Source organism: Echinococcus granulosus, assembly GCF_000524195.1.
Source record: "Echinococcus granulosus chromosome Unknown EG_S00019, whole genome shotgun sequence".
Classification (NCBI taxonomy): domain Eukaryota; kingdom Metazoa; phylum Platyhelminthes; class Cestoda; order Cyclophyllidea; family Taeniidae; genus Echinococcus; species Echinococcus granulosus.
The window spans coordinates 283,986-298,493 of record NW_020170399.1 but is presented as its reverse complement, the minus strand read 5'-3'; the positions used below and the strand labels follow the sequence as shown (position 1 = coordinate 298,493).

Here is a 14,508-nt window from a genome sequence, read left to right as displayed (position 1 = left end):
TATTCTCACTGATATTCAACCTAATGCGCCTCTGTCCTTCTGTTTTTGTTGTCGTGAATTTCACTCCTTTTACTTCCAACAGACATGGATCTGTTCCGGCGATACCTTTCCCAGTCTACGGAGATTGGTGAAGATGCTGGTGCGAACGTCGTAAGTAAAAGCTAACAGTTCCCTCCCCATCATTCAACCCAGTTCTCATTTTGAGACTCCCACTTCAGATTGAGACTCTCGTGGAACGTCTGCAGACGGCGACTCGTGTCGAGGACAGACGCGACTCTATGCGTGGCATTAAGGCCCTTTCTAAACGCTACCGTCTTGAGGTCGGAACTCAAGCCATGCCTGCGTGCATTGAGGCTCTTTCGCGAGACAGGTTAGATGTCATTTTATTTTAATTTTTTCTCAGAATCTTTTAGATTTAAATGTGCGTGTCATGCTCATTTATAAGGCATTTTCCTGTAAATGTTTGAGTGACTCTTGTTCATTTTGCATCGTTAGCACTCAACCATTAGAATCTCCTACAGAAAGCTTCCTTCTGTAATAGGCTTGTTCTCACTTCTCGGTGAGGTTTATTGAAATCTTTTACGTAATCAAATCATTCACCTTTGTGTGCGCTAATTACGGAAACTTTTTCGCATTTATTAATTCAAATGTGAAACATATGGGCCATTCTACACTTTGAGTTTTAAGTCAAGAACTCGGCTTCTAAAATAGGGTGTAATATCATTCCAATACTTCAAGTGAATGTCAAAGCCGGATAATATTGTTTTGACGAACAGATTAATTTTTACAAAGGATTTCCGACGTTTTAAGTGACGTTTTATGTGTATAAGTGGCACTATTAACTAACCGTTTGAGTTAGGAGCTTAGTTCCGATTTGTGCCGTCTTTTTTTCGATGCTTTCGAAGCGAGGATTCGGATACTGTTTCGTACGCCCTGGATGCGCTTTGCAACATAATGAATGACGCGCGAACAGATATGGATCCACAGGAGTTAGTCAACATTCCACCAGATCTGGGAAAGCAGTTTACCGAGATTTTTGTAAAGGACCCCGAGAACGTCCAATTGGTGCTTTCCTTCCTTTCGGTAAATTTTGCCAATGTTGGAACGTATGCCTTGTCTCACACAGTGATGCTTACTACTATTTTTTTCTGTTTAATGATATCTCAGTCCTACGACATGCATCTTAGAAGGCAGACTATTCAGCTGTTGATTCTCATGCTGCAAAATAATCGAAAAGGGGTTCAGGATTTGCTACTCAATTCCCCCATGGCAGTCTCTAAATTCATGGCTACACTGTGCGACCCTATGGAGGTCATTCGAAATGACGTAAGTCCACCTTTTTTCCATCAGATGATTATGATTATGAAAATGTCGTTTTTTTGAAACTGGATTGTCTGTTCTCCTTATCCGTCTTAAGTTTAGACAAAAAAATTAAATTGCTCGATCGAGGTATTTGGTGTAGGTGGAATAACTCTTGATATTTTTCATTTGAGTTAAGAGAAAGTGTGGTAGGTTCCAAGGTTTTTTAATTGCGCAAATCCTATCTGGTGGACTTTTGATGAGCTAGCCTGGGAAGAGGCTTTCTAAAATAAGTTAGAGATGATTCACTCCACTTCAGCAGCTGTCATAAACGCCCCTAGATCTTATAAATTCTAAACGTAACGTCTCATTATGAATTAAATATATGGTGTAAAATCACTTCATATTATTAAATTGTCATTGTAAAATCGAGCTTAGCCTTTGCAAAGCATTTATTCAATCTTTCTGATCTGACCCTAGCGACACGAATGACAGGTTTCAGTGTTTTTTTTTACGGTGGCAGGTCAACTACGGGAATGAGAACAAGTTTTAAAATGACATTAAGAGGCTTAGTTTTGATTTCAATACTATTTTACGATTGGAAAAGTGGCATAAAACTTTTTGGAGAAGTTGAAGCATTCTACTGATAAACACAAGTATTTCATTGGAAATTTGGGTATAGGGCCTCCTGCTTCTGCTCTACTTCACAAAGAACCACGCGACCATTCAGAAGATAGTGGCTTTTGAGAACGTGTTCGAGCGTATTCTCTCTATTGTGGAGGCAGAGACAGTGGGCGACGGAGGTGTGGTGATTGAGGACTGCTTCCGTCTGCTTCACCAACTACTCGCGGGCAATCAGCAAAACCAAGTCCTCTTCAAGGACTGCCGATTCGTGCAGCGTCTAGCCAAACTGTTTGAACAAATCCCTCAGGAGCTTGAGGAGTCCTCCACTTGGTCGGCGCAGAAGTTGGTCAATGTTAGCTGGCTCCTCAAGGTCAGTTAGTCATATCTGCCTCACATTTCAAGTGAAGTCCTAGTTTTGTGTAATGGGGGGTGAATATGGGACCTCAGTTTTGTTCTTTATTACGAGGAAATCACAATTCACTATTGCGTTCCGGAGTAAATCAGAAAGCCTTATCGTTGTGTACTGAATCATCAATTCCGATAAGCTGTTTATGTGCTCGAGTTGGTCTGGATCCTATCGGGCTCTCAACCGGATACTCAATAGATAGACCTCAGAACAGACGTCTCCACTATTAATTTCACATGGATGAGTAGAAGAGGATGCAGTGAGTGCACGCATTCCTGGCGGCTAGACGGTGGAGACTCTCCGACGCGTCAGTCTCAGTTACTTCGGTGAAGTGTAGTTAGTCACTGCATGACCTTAGTCTTCAAGTGATATCCAGTACACTCAAAGTTCATCTATGATTGATATCAGTCACTCAGGCGGGGCTGAGCAAGAGCGGCCATTTGAAACACTTAAATTCGTCTTACTATTTATTTGCTACACGGCTTCCTTTCAAATTTCCGTTCTATTGACCTTTAGTGTTGTGTGCTTCGAGCTTAACCTTTAGGCCAAACAAACATTTTGTTTGAAATGAAGGTTTTGGCAAAAAAATTTTACGAATAATATGATTTGATGGGGAAGCGTATGAGATTCTTGAATTTCATGGCAATGGTTTGAATAGTGAATGTATTGAAAGTTTGGGGGTCATTCATTTTCCCCATTTAAGAAAACTTAATTATAAGAAAGACCCTGAGAATATCGTGACTTTAATGAATACTGTACCTTCGAATTCATCCTCTCCCTCTTGAGTAAGGCTTCGCCTATAAGTGACATTGGAGTTGATTTAAAAGGCCTATTTGCTACCTAGCTCACGGATTTTTACTCGGGATAGAGGTCAAGGGAAAGTTTTGGCTTTGATAGGTCAGTGTGCTGCTTTCATGAAAGTTGTCATCACTTAATTGTGAAAGTTTGGAAAATTGTCGAAGTTGGCATAATCTTTTAATTTTCAAGGTGATGACGAGCTAGTTTTTTTACTACTCCATAATCCTTTTTAATGGTAAAAACCCAATAAATCCTAGAAAATTCCTCTTTTCATCAATAATATGTTGCTTCAAAGGTTAATATTTTCAGCGTTTAAGCTATAAACTAATTCTTTTCCAGTAGAGGTAGAGGTCCTTTTATTTCAAGTTGATCAACTTAGTTTTTCCAGGAAAATCGTGATCAGTGTCTTATTTTGATGCAGAAAGATCCGGACCCTGAAATTATCTGATCTGAGAACTTTTTGAACATTTAGTGGTGCAGATGTCACTAACCCCAATCAGGTTCCTGTTTTAGTTTTTCAGTAGTTCCCTTCTCGTACCTAATTTTTGGGCATTCTGGAATGTCTTGGAGACTATGCCCTTGCTCACTTTCCTTAACTGGCCTATGCCATATGCGGGTAGGGTTTAATTGTGTCGATACTAACTATGCGACCAATCATCATATTGCAAATAGGCAAGAATGGGTTTACTTTGAATTTTCAGTAGTCAACCCGGAGTTGAGTGGGCACGCGCCATACCTCCGCCAAGGTGAACATTCACATTGGAACCCATATCCCATTGTCAAGCAAATATTTATGAAAATGTATAGCACTTGACTATACTTTTTTCTGACAAGGAACTTCTTGTTACGAAAGGAATGAGAACCTAGAGCCTGCAACTTTGACGTTATTCTCTTTCTCATGGGCACCAGTTTGCCTCCGTTGGTAATATTCCTGACCTCATTAGGCACAGATAGAATGTTTGTGATCATGTTTGCTTTGTTAATGCTCTCTAATTTTAACCGCAACGCTTGTAGATCTTCCGGACTCTGATGAGCACCATCAACAAGAGTCAAAGTGTCAAAAGTTGCCAGGAAGAGATGCGGGCCTGCGGCCTCTTGAACAGTCTCTGGAAGGTGGTTATGGCAGGCAGAGTGCCGGCGGAACTGCTGACTGAAACTCTCTATAGTCTGGGTGAAATAATACGCGGTTGTCCAACTAATCAGGAGGCAGTGGTTGCCATGGTTGCACCCTCCGAGCCACCTCAGCCCGCTATTACCGTTCTTCTTGTCACCATGGTCAATGAGCGTCAACAACTCGCTGTCCGGTTGGCTGTGCTCTATTGTTTCCAGTGTCTTCTTGCGGACAATAGCGAGATCCAGACCACTGTGGTTTCGACTCTCCTACCAAAACATTCTGAACGTAAGGCATCCTGTCTCTTGGTGGTGATCTTTCGTTTATTTTGTCGAATTATTCATATTCCTTTTCCGGTAGTGACAGTACAGGTGCTGCTTGGTTTCTTTACGAAGGAAATTTTTATTTAAAGTACTAGAGCTAAATTCTCAACGTTAAAAACAAGCCTCCTGGATTTTTCACCTACCTATTACTTTCTCAACATTTTTGGTATTGCCTTGCTCTGTCCACAAGGATAGTTTCCTGTGTTTGTACTGAGTAAGCTTTTCAGCCAGTCAGGCGCGAGGCATGCAGTACTTCCAGATTTTATGATTAGTTATTTCCGTGCTACTGAATTTAGCGTTCCAGTGTCTTCCAAATGCCTATCTATAAAATCGACGCTGTACTATCCGCTGCTTGTTTTCTGAGCATTAGTTTCTCTTTCAGTGTTTAATGCTTTGTATTTACCAAACTACTTTGAACACAGTAAACATTGGCATTCTTTATCCCTGTGAACAAGCTGTGCAACCTAAGGCATTGCTTTTACTGCCAAAACCATTGCTCCACAGAGTTTGGACTTGAAATTTATCGGCTGAGCGGTTTCCTCAACTGTCAGTACAATTTGTGAACACAAAGCCTATTTGGTTTCAGTGTAAATTTGTTTTTCTGTGGTGATTCCATTGAATTTACAGATAACTATCATCCTTGTTACTATTTTCGCCAGATCTGATAAGCCCTACTCGGTGGTGTTGTGAACGAACCACTCTTCGTGTCGTTTTAAAAGCTTATTTCAAGCCATACAGAGGAATATAATTCTCGTGCATACAATTTTTTTAATAGGCCTCCTAAATATTTTGTAATTCTAGACCTGATTTTTCTTTCGCAGAGCACCAATTTTATTGATAGTTATGCGAATTTAAGTATGAGCTGATCATAATATTTGCTAACAAGTCATTAAATTTTTCTCCGGCATTCTTCTAGGCATTCGTGACATTGATAGGTATTTTGTTGTGCCATGATTTGATTTGGTGTCAATGTGCTTTTAAATTTTGGATTCCGCTTTATTTGCTAATTTGCAATGAGAACATGATTAGTCCTTGCGCATACAGATGGTGTATCGATGTAAATGAAAAAGCTTATCGCGAAAATTGTCATTGTAAGACGTCCGAGTTGCTCCCTAAGGCTCCATGAGACGGAGATTCCTCAAAATTACCTTCATATGATGATAGAGTTAAAGGAGACATTCAACTGGTAGCACTTTGGTAATCGTAAATGGTTGTGCTTCTGTTCCCTTAGCTGCATGCGTGATGAGTGCGGGGCAATTGCTATGCGGTGGTCTCTTCTCGCAGGATGCCCTCTCAGCCTGGTTCTCGGCTATCGCACTCTTCCACTCTATTAACCATAACCGCGGGTTGAAGGAGAGCCTCCTCCGCGTCCACATGGCTCCCTCCTCAGGCAGTGGCCCTCCAGTCACTCTCATGCATCAATGCTTTCGTCTCATCTCCCAGGTTTGTTTATTCTATCCCCGTCTTCGATTCACTCGTATAGGGGTAATCTGGAATTGGTGAAATCTCACTTGGTATAAAGGGTAGTAAATTGTTAGTCATGGGAAATCCATAGCACTACCAAAAATAAAGATAAACATTTGTTTGAATCTTTAAACAGCAGTTTGGATTCCGTTATGCAGCATTATTTAATGTTCGTGCCGAAGTGCCGTTTAGAAAGCGCAAGAATCTGTTCTTTTCTCTCTCTACACGAGATAGACCGGGCGTGCTCAAGGTAAGATAGGTCTACTACAGTTCCTCTGTGCCTGGCTCTCACACTGTCCACTGGCAGTGGAGGCCTTCCTTTCTCTTCGTCCTGCCAATCGCCACTCTCAATCGACCACAGCCGCACCGAACAAAAATAACGGCGGCGGCGGTGGCGCTGGTGCCGCTCTCTCGCACCTCATTGCTGATGTGCTTGCAGGCGAGGGCGAGGAAATTGACATTATCAGCTGTCTCTCAGCCCTCCTCATTGGCATCTGTGTGTGCTACAACAACGGTGCTGTTGAGGGCTACGACAGGTAGGCGTGCGTTTGCTCCTACTGTTTGCTTCTACCTTTTCTTGCTTTCATTTTGCTTCTCTTTCAGTGAGTCTCTCATGAAGACGATCGACAAACGCATTGGTGTCGACGATCTAGTCAAACGCATCGGCCAGGTCTATCGCTCGGACGAGTTTGTCCGTGTTATAAAACGTCCCCTATTGGAGGCTGCGAAACCAAATGATTTGGTTTTCGATTATGACTTCACCCGGCTCTTCAAAACTGTTGAGTGTACGTTATCATCTACTGGCTTTTGAAATACTAATAGGCTTGACGATTCGATGGTTAAAATATTTAATGTATATTGAGATGGGGGAGTGATGACAACCTTACGCTCTAGTGAGAGGCATTCTTAGTTGTTGACGAGCCTACTGGCGTGATTTACAGTCGAGGTATGCACGCGCCTTTCCCGATCGAGCGGTCAGACGGAAGAGGGCTCCGGAGTCACCCAGGGTAATGGCCAGGTGGAGTTGTCGGTGGCGGTAGAGGAGGGAGAGGCGAAGCGATGGGCTCACCAACAGGAGATGCTGTTGGCCTATCAGGGGGCTGTGGCCGAACGCGATGCCGCTCTGCAGAGCCTCCAACTACGCGTTATTGAACTTGAGCGTCAACTCTCCTTTGTGCATCAAAACGGCTATCCTGCGGAGAAGCAGGATGAGGCCTCTGCGGTCGCTGGTGAGCGGTTTTTTAGATATCATCTAGTTATTTCATTTCAGTGACTAGTACTTCCTTGGGCGTCTATGGAATGCCCATTCTAGCTAGAGTACCTCGTTATACCTCTGAGTTCTCCATCCTCAATCTAACGTAAATAGGTTGTAACAGTTTTTGAATTACTTCGAGCAGTTTTGTAACTTTATGCAACCCTTCGTGCGATATGTCAAGATCTAAATTTACGTTGCCTACTCCGTTACTTTTTAAAACCCTGGTCTGAGTCGCTCAAGAGTGTTATTAATTTTGGGCCTCTAATTTTTACACTACCTGCTTATCCGATGATCGTCGATTTATTTGTTAATGAAAGCGAGAATTCACGTTGCATTAATCAATTTACTTTTCTCCTTCCTTCCCTTTTTTCTAGCCAATTCGGACCTGCAAGTGGCATTGGTAAGTGTGACCGATTTTCCTGCGGTTCCTCGTGCCTCTACTCCGCCACCTAGTTGTCCAACCTTACCTTTTAGGCCCAAAAATGTGAAAAACTGGAAGCTGCAGAGAAGCGAATTTCAGTAAGTTCTGGCTTTTATCTTCGCGATTTTCACTTGGTTGTTTTGTTGGTTTTCATCGCATAGGTTTATGAATTACTTTTGTTTGTTGATATCATTGATTAGGTATGTGAGGTATGAATTGCTGGTTGAATGATCGGGTTAGTGATGCACATGGGTGATGTGGATCCAAAAGTTTCTCCGACTGTAGCTATTTTTTTCGACATGATTTGGATTGATGACAACTTTCTTTTTTCCAGGAGCTAGAAGACGCTCTCAAAGTTGCTGACACCGAAAAGGCGACCATTAAGTCAGAACACGAGGACCTTCTGCTTCTTTTGAGTGAACAGGATTCCCAGATAAGCCACTTGACTGCGGAATTGGCGAAGCTGTCCACTCAGCCACAGCAGGTATGTTATCAGGGGTCAAAATGTTTAAGTGTTCATTCCCCATTTATTCTAAAGCATAGACATTTAGTCCTTAGCCCACTACACCTATCCATCCATTTCATTATTGTAATTTTTCCGCGCCCAGTCTGCCGTCTGTAGGTTTTACGATTACAGTCACTTTGACTAAGAGGAAGGTGGTATTTGGTTCGTGGTTAGCTTACTCTTCGACTTCCTCTGTCCAGAGCATACATCTTTATTAAACCAACTGTGACGTCGGAATAACTCATCCCATTTGACTTACTTGCTTTGGACTAGTCCAATGGATAATGAGTGAATCAGGCTAGCGTTGCTACTGAAAGGCACTTAGGTGGAAGTATTTGGCAAGTTGAAGAGCTCTTTGATGGAAGTCGAATAAAAAATAGTCCTAAATGGTGCAATCTCTAATTTGTGGCAGTTTGAAGTTTTTCAACGCTTGAGTAGCATTGTCATTCCTCACAGTCGCATTTGACAGTCACCTCTCGATAGATGGTGAAAATGGAAATGACTATTTCAAGATTAGATAATGTTTATAAACCGGGCACGAGTGCCTAATACTTCACCTAAGTGGTAGACAATTCATTCTCTGCTGTCTACTGATCCCCCAATTGGCGTGCCCGCCTGTTCAAGGTCCCCATTACCGTTTTGAGGTGACTTCCGTAAAGTTCAAAGTGTAACAATACATGCACCCGTCTATTCTGTCCCAGAATCAAACGAAATTGGCATGATTGATGTAAGAATGAAAGTCTATGCTTTGGTTTGTTAAAGTTTGGCAATTTTTGGGGCACAAACGGAAATGGTTAAGTGGTCACGCCCTCGTAAATCCTCAAGTTGTTTGCACGGCGATATGTCGCATGCATTGCGTGGTACTCTGAACGGCATAAGTATAATATGGCAGGTACTGGAAAGCCTTCATTGAGTACTTTTGAAGCTTTCCTGACTAGTGGCGTTGCTGCTTAGGTGCGTATAACACCTGCCAAATGAATCGCTACTTGCTTTCACAATACGAGTATGAGGCAGCTCGTTGCCACCACTAACACACTACAACCTGACCACTTCAGACCCCTCAACGACTGGTAGCGTCTTCAGCAGCTCCACAGCCGCTGCAGCAACAGTCACAAGCACCAACTGCGCAGACCATGGCTTCTCCTCAGCATTCTGCAGATGTGTCACGGTATCCACCAGGTGTTGACCAACAAGCCCACTCCTACGAGTACCTTCCCGACAAACAGCAAACTTTCGGGTATCAACCTCAGATAGCTTCCCAGTCGAAGGCACTGCCACCGTTGCTACCACCTATTCCTTTCTACCACCCTACTGTCCCCACCAGTGGAGAACAAGGTCGCCTCACCTTCGGTCAATCCTAGTCATCCTCACCCACGTGCTGTGTATAGTCTTGTTCTCTCCTTCTTTTACTCCTCTCCGCTTACTTTCTTTTCTCTGCGTGTGATTTAAATAACGCAATGAATGTACCCGTGTTCTTGTATTATTTGAGGAGTTTGTATCTCCTGCTCCCTTTCGTTTGTTGTCGTTTTAGCTAGAATTTGATGATTTTGTTTGAAGTGGTTAACGAGAAGTGTACAGGTGCTAAAAGTTAATTACTCCTTCGTCACTGAAATTCGTTCGGCTTTACAAAAGGGACGGTCAGGGGGGAGGGGGTGGGCACTCTTCGACAGGAACTTTTTCCCCTATTGCATTAAATAGCTGTCTGGATGTGGTTTTAGCCCTTTGGTGTGCGTGGCGAGTATTGGCTGGTTTGTTGTTCCGCTGGATAGACGCACTCGGGTGGAGCCTACTCGCAGGCCAACTTTCCGGCCAATGAGGATATGGCGATGCCGAAGGCCTGCAGCGCTGTCAATGGGTATGTGTAGTCCATTGTGAAGATGTCGCTAGCAACGCGTCCGAATTGCATGAGGATAGTCGACTCTTGGATTAGAAGAAAGGTTGAGTTACAATGCCAGAAGGTAATGTCAACAAAAGTATATTCCTAGCCACTTCAACCTCTGTTCCCCATCTTGGTAATTCGTGGTAGCATAAAAGTGCATTCCTGATACAGCCTTAAATGATGCCCATAGTGAGAACCGATCTTTTGAGGGAGGATGCTTTAATATGACTACTCTTAAGGCTAAGTTGGGTGTACAGCGACGGGACAATTGACAAGCCTGACACTAGTTGAGCTGGAGTGCACAATTCTGCTGCAATTGCCTACGAAGTAACCGTAGCAGCTTAAATCAGTGGGGGAATTTTCATGCATTAAGACTGGGATGAATATGGGAAAGAAATTCGTTTGTTGAAACCTGAAAAAAAACATTGACCAGCTCTGTGTATAACACCACCCATGTCAATTTAACACTGACCTAGGTAAGAAATCTCCGCGACCTTGGGTGGTTCGTCACTCGCATCAAGTTAGGTGGTGTCCCTGATAGCTTGACTTGAGAATATGTTTATTAAAAACAGTAGATGGTGGAAAGCGTTTAAGTACTATGGTAGTACCAACAGACAGATCGTCATACAGAACTTTTCGAGGCCAAAGTCTCTCGTCACAACATTAATATTAATCCATCTAGGAACGCTCTTCCATGAATCTAATTAAAGTTGACATTTCAACGATAATATGCAAAATCACCATGCTTTCGGGCGGATGTTTTCACTCTCCTTTTTAAGTATTAAAAGGCTTCTTACTGTAGAATAAGTAGATGTAGTTAAACTACGCATAACAAGTGTAAGAGCAAAATCTTACTTCTTTTGAAATAACTGAGCTATTATGCATTTTCTACTCCCACATCAAGTTGAACCGTCGCTACTCGAATGCACAACCCGCCGCTCTCTTGTGTAGCATGTAATGTGCTGTAAGGAGTAAAAGTGGGTACCCCCAGTAAACTAGATACCTAGAGGTATGGGGACAAAACGTTTAACACACTAATCAATCATCTCAAAACTTCATTTGATCTCAACGGCATCGATGGGATTGGGTTGGAATCCGATTGCTATTGAATGAACGCGCAATGTGCCAAGGTCACCCAAAAGTTCACCTATGCAAATAGTACTTGGAACAGAATAAGTCTGTGTGACACTGATAGCATGCCACCATCGGTAAAGTACAATTTGAGTTGGACTGATCACTATTATTCCTCGTGTGGGAAATATCATAGCCTCTTATAGGCACAAAAGTGGTGGTAAAGACAGCATACCCATTAGCCTTACCATCACCATTGTCTATCAGTTGGAAGTTTTTGACCGATGCCTGGGTCACACGACCGTGGAAGTTGAGCACGTAGGACTGCGTTTCTATACGGCAAAAACAAACGACATTAGTTTTGCCGAAGTGGTAAATGCAAGCGAATGAGGAGACATTTAGGATAAATCCCCCCTATAAACAATGTAATTACTTTTGTACATACAATCGGATAAAATTAACATGGCCAATAAAGCCAATGGATTGATTAGACATGATAAGAGATGCATCAAATCTTTCGGTAACGTCTAGGATTAGGGTATAAATAAGGATTTCGATGTTGCTGAAACATAAAGATGAATAAACACCCTAAAGCCCTCATGACAAATTACTTGCTTCGTCATTTATCCCCCACCCAAAGAAGACTTGACACTAACAAGTTTAAGTGGGTGACATTACCTTCATTCCACATGGGCTTCTTGTTGTGCAGTTCTATGATACCTGAGAGAGCGCTTCTTGATTCCGAACCCCCAATAGCACATTTTGACGGCTAAATCAACAAATTCAACTGTTCATCACTTTGATTACAAGTGGTAAGTCAAGTGACAAAAAACTCGCCTCATTAGCTGCTTTGGGGTCGACAGCATCCTTCACAGGAGGCATAAGCACTGTCATTTTTCGTGGACCCTTGAACCCCAGAATATTTGGCTCCTAAAATAGTAAAAAAAGGATTAGGCACAAATCTAGGCGGTAAATTGCTTGTTAAGAGCCTCTGACTTACGTCGACCAATTTTTTGAGTAATAATGACAACTTCAAATAACTGGTTGACATCAATGAACTTTTTGACTAGATTTTCCTGAAGATTCGCCTGCATTCGACCCAACAAGCAGAGATCAAAATGCAAAAAAATTCACATTTAAGGAGGTTATTATGAAAGTCCATTACTTGACTGCAGCTACACTACTGAGACGTGAGGAGAGATGCTATCAGGCTTACATAGCTAATAGTAGCGATTTCTTTGGACCAGTCACCACCGGCGAGTTCGACATCGGGATGACCAGTGGAGGTATGCAGACCAGCGTATTTTCTACGGCTAGAGAGGAGGACGAACTGAGTGCCGAGGAAGTTAGAGCGTAGATGGCCGACGTTTAACCTGCCATCACCGGGTGCGTCGAGAGGGGAGGAGGTGGTGGTGGAGGGGGCAGTGGCGTCGAGGGAGATTAGATAGTTGCAGGTCGTGGCACGGCGCTTTCGACGAGCTGCGAGCAGGAAGAATCGGCGACCGTCCTCCTGTCGCTCCAGGTGGAGAAAGTAGCTGGGGAAGAGACCGCCCTCTAAGCCGTGCTTGTCTCGACTTATTCGACAGCACACAGTCACACCCTGCTCAGAGGAAAGTGATTGATGGGGAGGAGATTGCTCAAAGCATAAAAAAGATAGTGATAAGGAGTTGCACGAAATTATGGAACGCAGCAAGGATATAAAATCTGGTTAAGACTGCAATCACAAAACGAATCGCTTTGAAGCTTTCCCCTGAAAATTATGCATATTTTCGGCAGCATTTCTGCAAAAAATTTTAAAATTTTACTTTGAATGGCTTAGCAACTCAACTTTAAGGTACCGTGTCTCAAGCGGGATGGTTGTTCAAAGGTGAAGACATCTCTTTCCAGGGTAGTCTCAAGTTGGTTATAAGCAGGCATTTCCTTTAGGCAAAATTATACTTCCATAATAGGTTCATTCTCTTATAAGCTTGTGTTTAACACTGGTTGATTGTTTTTTTTTCAATCAAATATGTTTTCGTTGACCGGAAGGAAACTATCGTAGCCCCGCCTTGCATTAGCTAGCTTATGTAAACGCATAGCTTAGCAACCAGACATTAAGTGACAAGGGCTTTATGGGTTTGACAGGCTTAAAAGTTTATGTCTCATACCCATAAAGGCAGTTCTAGTTCATCTATATTCTGTCTCGAATTTGAGAATGTTATTTCTTATTGTAAATAAAAATTACTACTATGCTTATGGATGCAATATCAAAGCTACTCATTTTGTTTATCAGTAGCACTGTTCAGAAAACCGATTGGTTAATACAAATCGTTATCTCATATTTCATTAAGGATTTTAATAAAATTAGAATTAAAAATGACGCAGTCGTCATTAATTGGTCATTAAGATGATTCACCTTTGGGGCTGGGGTTGTAATAAACTCCTCGACATCATCTCCAGCGCTGAAGATGCGAGTTATTGTCGATTTGATTGACGCATCTTGAACTAGGTCATCCTAAAAAAAGAGAGTAATGGTGAGGATGCCCAGGTACAAAAGCGGAATTGAAGTTGTGCAACGTTCAGTGAAGAAAACATGAAAAGTGTGAAAACTGGATGCGACAGAAGACGCAGGTGTAGCAACCCACTTTTAATGAAACCACCTTCTCTTTTCCCTTTGAACCTGTTCTCTTGATAGGAGATGCGACTTCCTTCCTATCTACCCTGCTTCGTGCACTAAGAACCGGCGAGGTGAGGTGTTTGGCTGGACTTTTTTGTTCCACCCTCTCTGCTCGAGGGGTCTTCAATTCCTCCCCGAGATTGCTCGCCACAGCGGCATCACGGACATGAGCGGGTCTGCGAGGGGAGCGAGGCTTACTAGATCGACTTTTCTCGAGGATGTCTTGAGACACAACACCAACTCTCTTGCACTCATTGTCATCCGTTGAACCCACTCCATCATGTTTACGGACACGTCTGTGTTTCTGCGAGAAATCAATCTTTGTTTAAATACATTTTGATGATAAGACAGAGCATTCTTCTCGTGCAAGTAAGCTGCTTCAAGTCTTGCCACCCAATTACTCTCTGTTAAACAACTTTTGCTAAGTGGTTGAGGAAACGTTCAGAAGCCAGCCAAAGTGCTGATCCGAGAAGACTGTGAAGTGGACAAAATGGCTCTTTTAGAAGTGCAACGCTAGTAGAAGCAAAAGTGTAAACATTAATTATTTATATCTGGCATCTGACATGTCCTATCAAATCCCAGAAGAAAATGTGCTGATGGTTCATACGAATGCAGGTGGTTTAGCGAGAGGAAGGCTATAAAACTAACCGTGAGCAGGTAGTCAGTGGATCGGGACAATTCTTGAGGCAGCAGCCT

At 42.7% G+C, this 14,508-nt stretch overlaps 3 protein-coding genes across 3 annotated transcripts in view; 1 reads left to right on the top strand and 2 right to left on the bottom strand. All coding sequences in view use genetic code 11, as the record gives it.

Moving 5' to 3' along the window:
• Nucleotides 1-84: 84 nt before the first annotated feature.
• Nucleotides 85-9,567, top strand: EGR_03563 (General vesicular transport factor; the record flags this gene model as incomplete). The annotated part of the gene is made up of 14 exons (XM_024492812.1): nt 85-150; nt 219-370; nt 906-1,083; nt 1,168-1,326; nt 1,982-2,293; nt 4,142-4,526; nt 5,793-6,004; nt 6,260-6,561; nt 6,629-6,810; nt 6,967-7,254; nt 7,655-7,680; nt 7,755-7,799; nt 8,036-8,185; nt 9,262-9,567. 14 exons carry the CDS (start codon nt 85-87, stop codon nt 9,565-9,567), a joined length of 2,763 nt encoding a protein of 920 aa, XP_024352695.1.
• A 425-nt stretch (nt 9,568-9,992) lies between these two features.
• On the bottom strand, nt 9,993-12,207 carry EGR_03562 (Tubby protein; the record flags this gene model as incomplete). The annotated part of the gene is made up of 5 exons (XM_024492811.1): nt 9,993-10,126; nt 11,405-11,488; nt 11,835-11,925; nt 11,964-12,086; nt 12,157-12,207. The coding sequence occupies 5 exons, from the start codon at nt 12,205-12,207 to the stop codon at nt 9,993-9,995; spliced, it is 483 nt and encodes a 160-aa protein (XP_024352694.1).
• A 129-nt stretch (nt 12,208-12,336) lies between these two features.
• The window catches only part of EGR_03561 (Tubby protein), a gene marked incomplete at both ends in the record, with an annotated part of 14,666 nt that continues 12,494 nt past the window's right edge, over nt 12,337-14,508 (bottom strand). The window contains 3 exons of the mRNA XM_024492810.1: nt 12,337-12,756; nt 13,552-13,650; nt 13,781-14,116. Coding sequence (XP_024352693.1) covers nt 12,337-12,756; nt 13,552-13,650; nt 13,781-14,116 — 855 coding nt within the window. The remainder of the gene's footprint in view (nt 12,757-13,551; nt 13,651-13,780; nt 14,117-14,508) is intronic.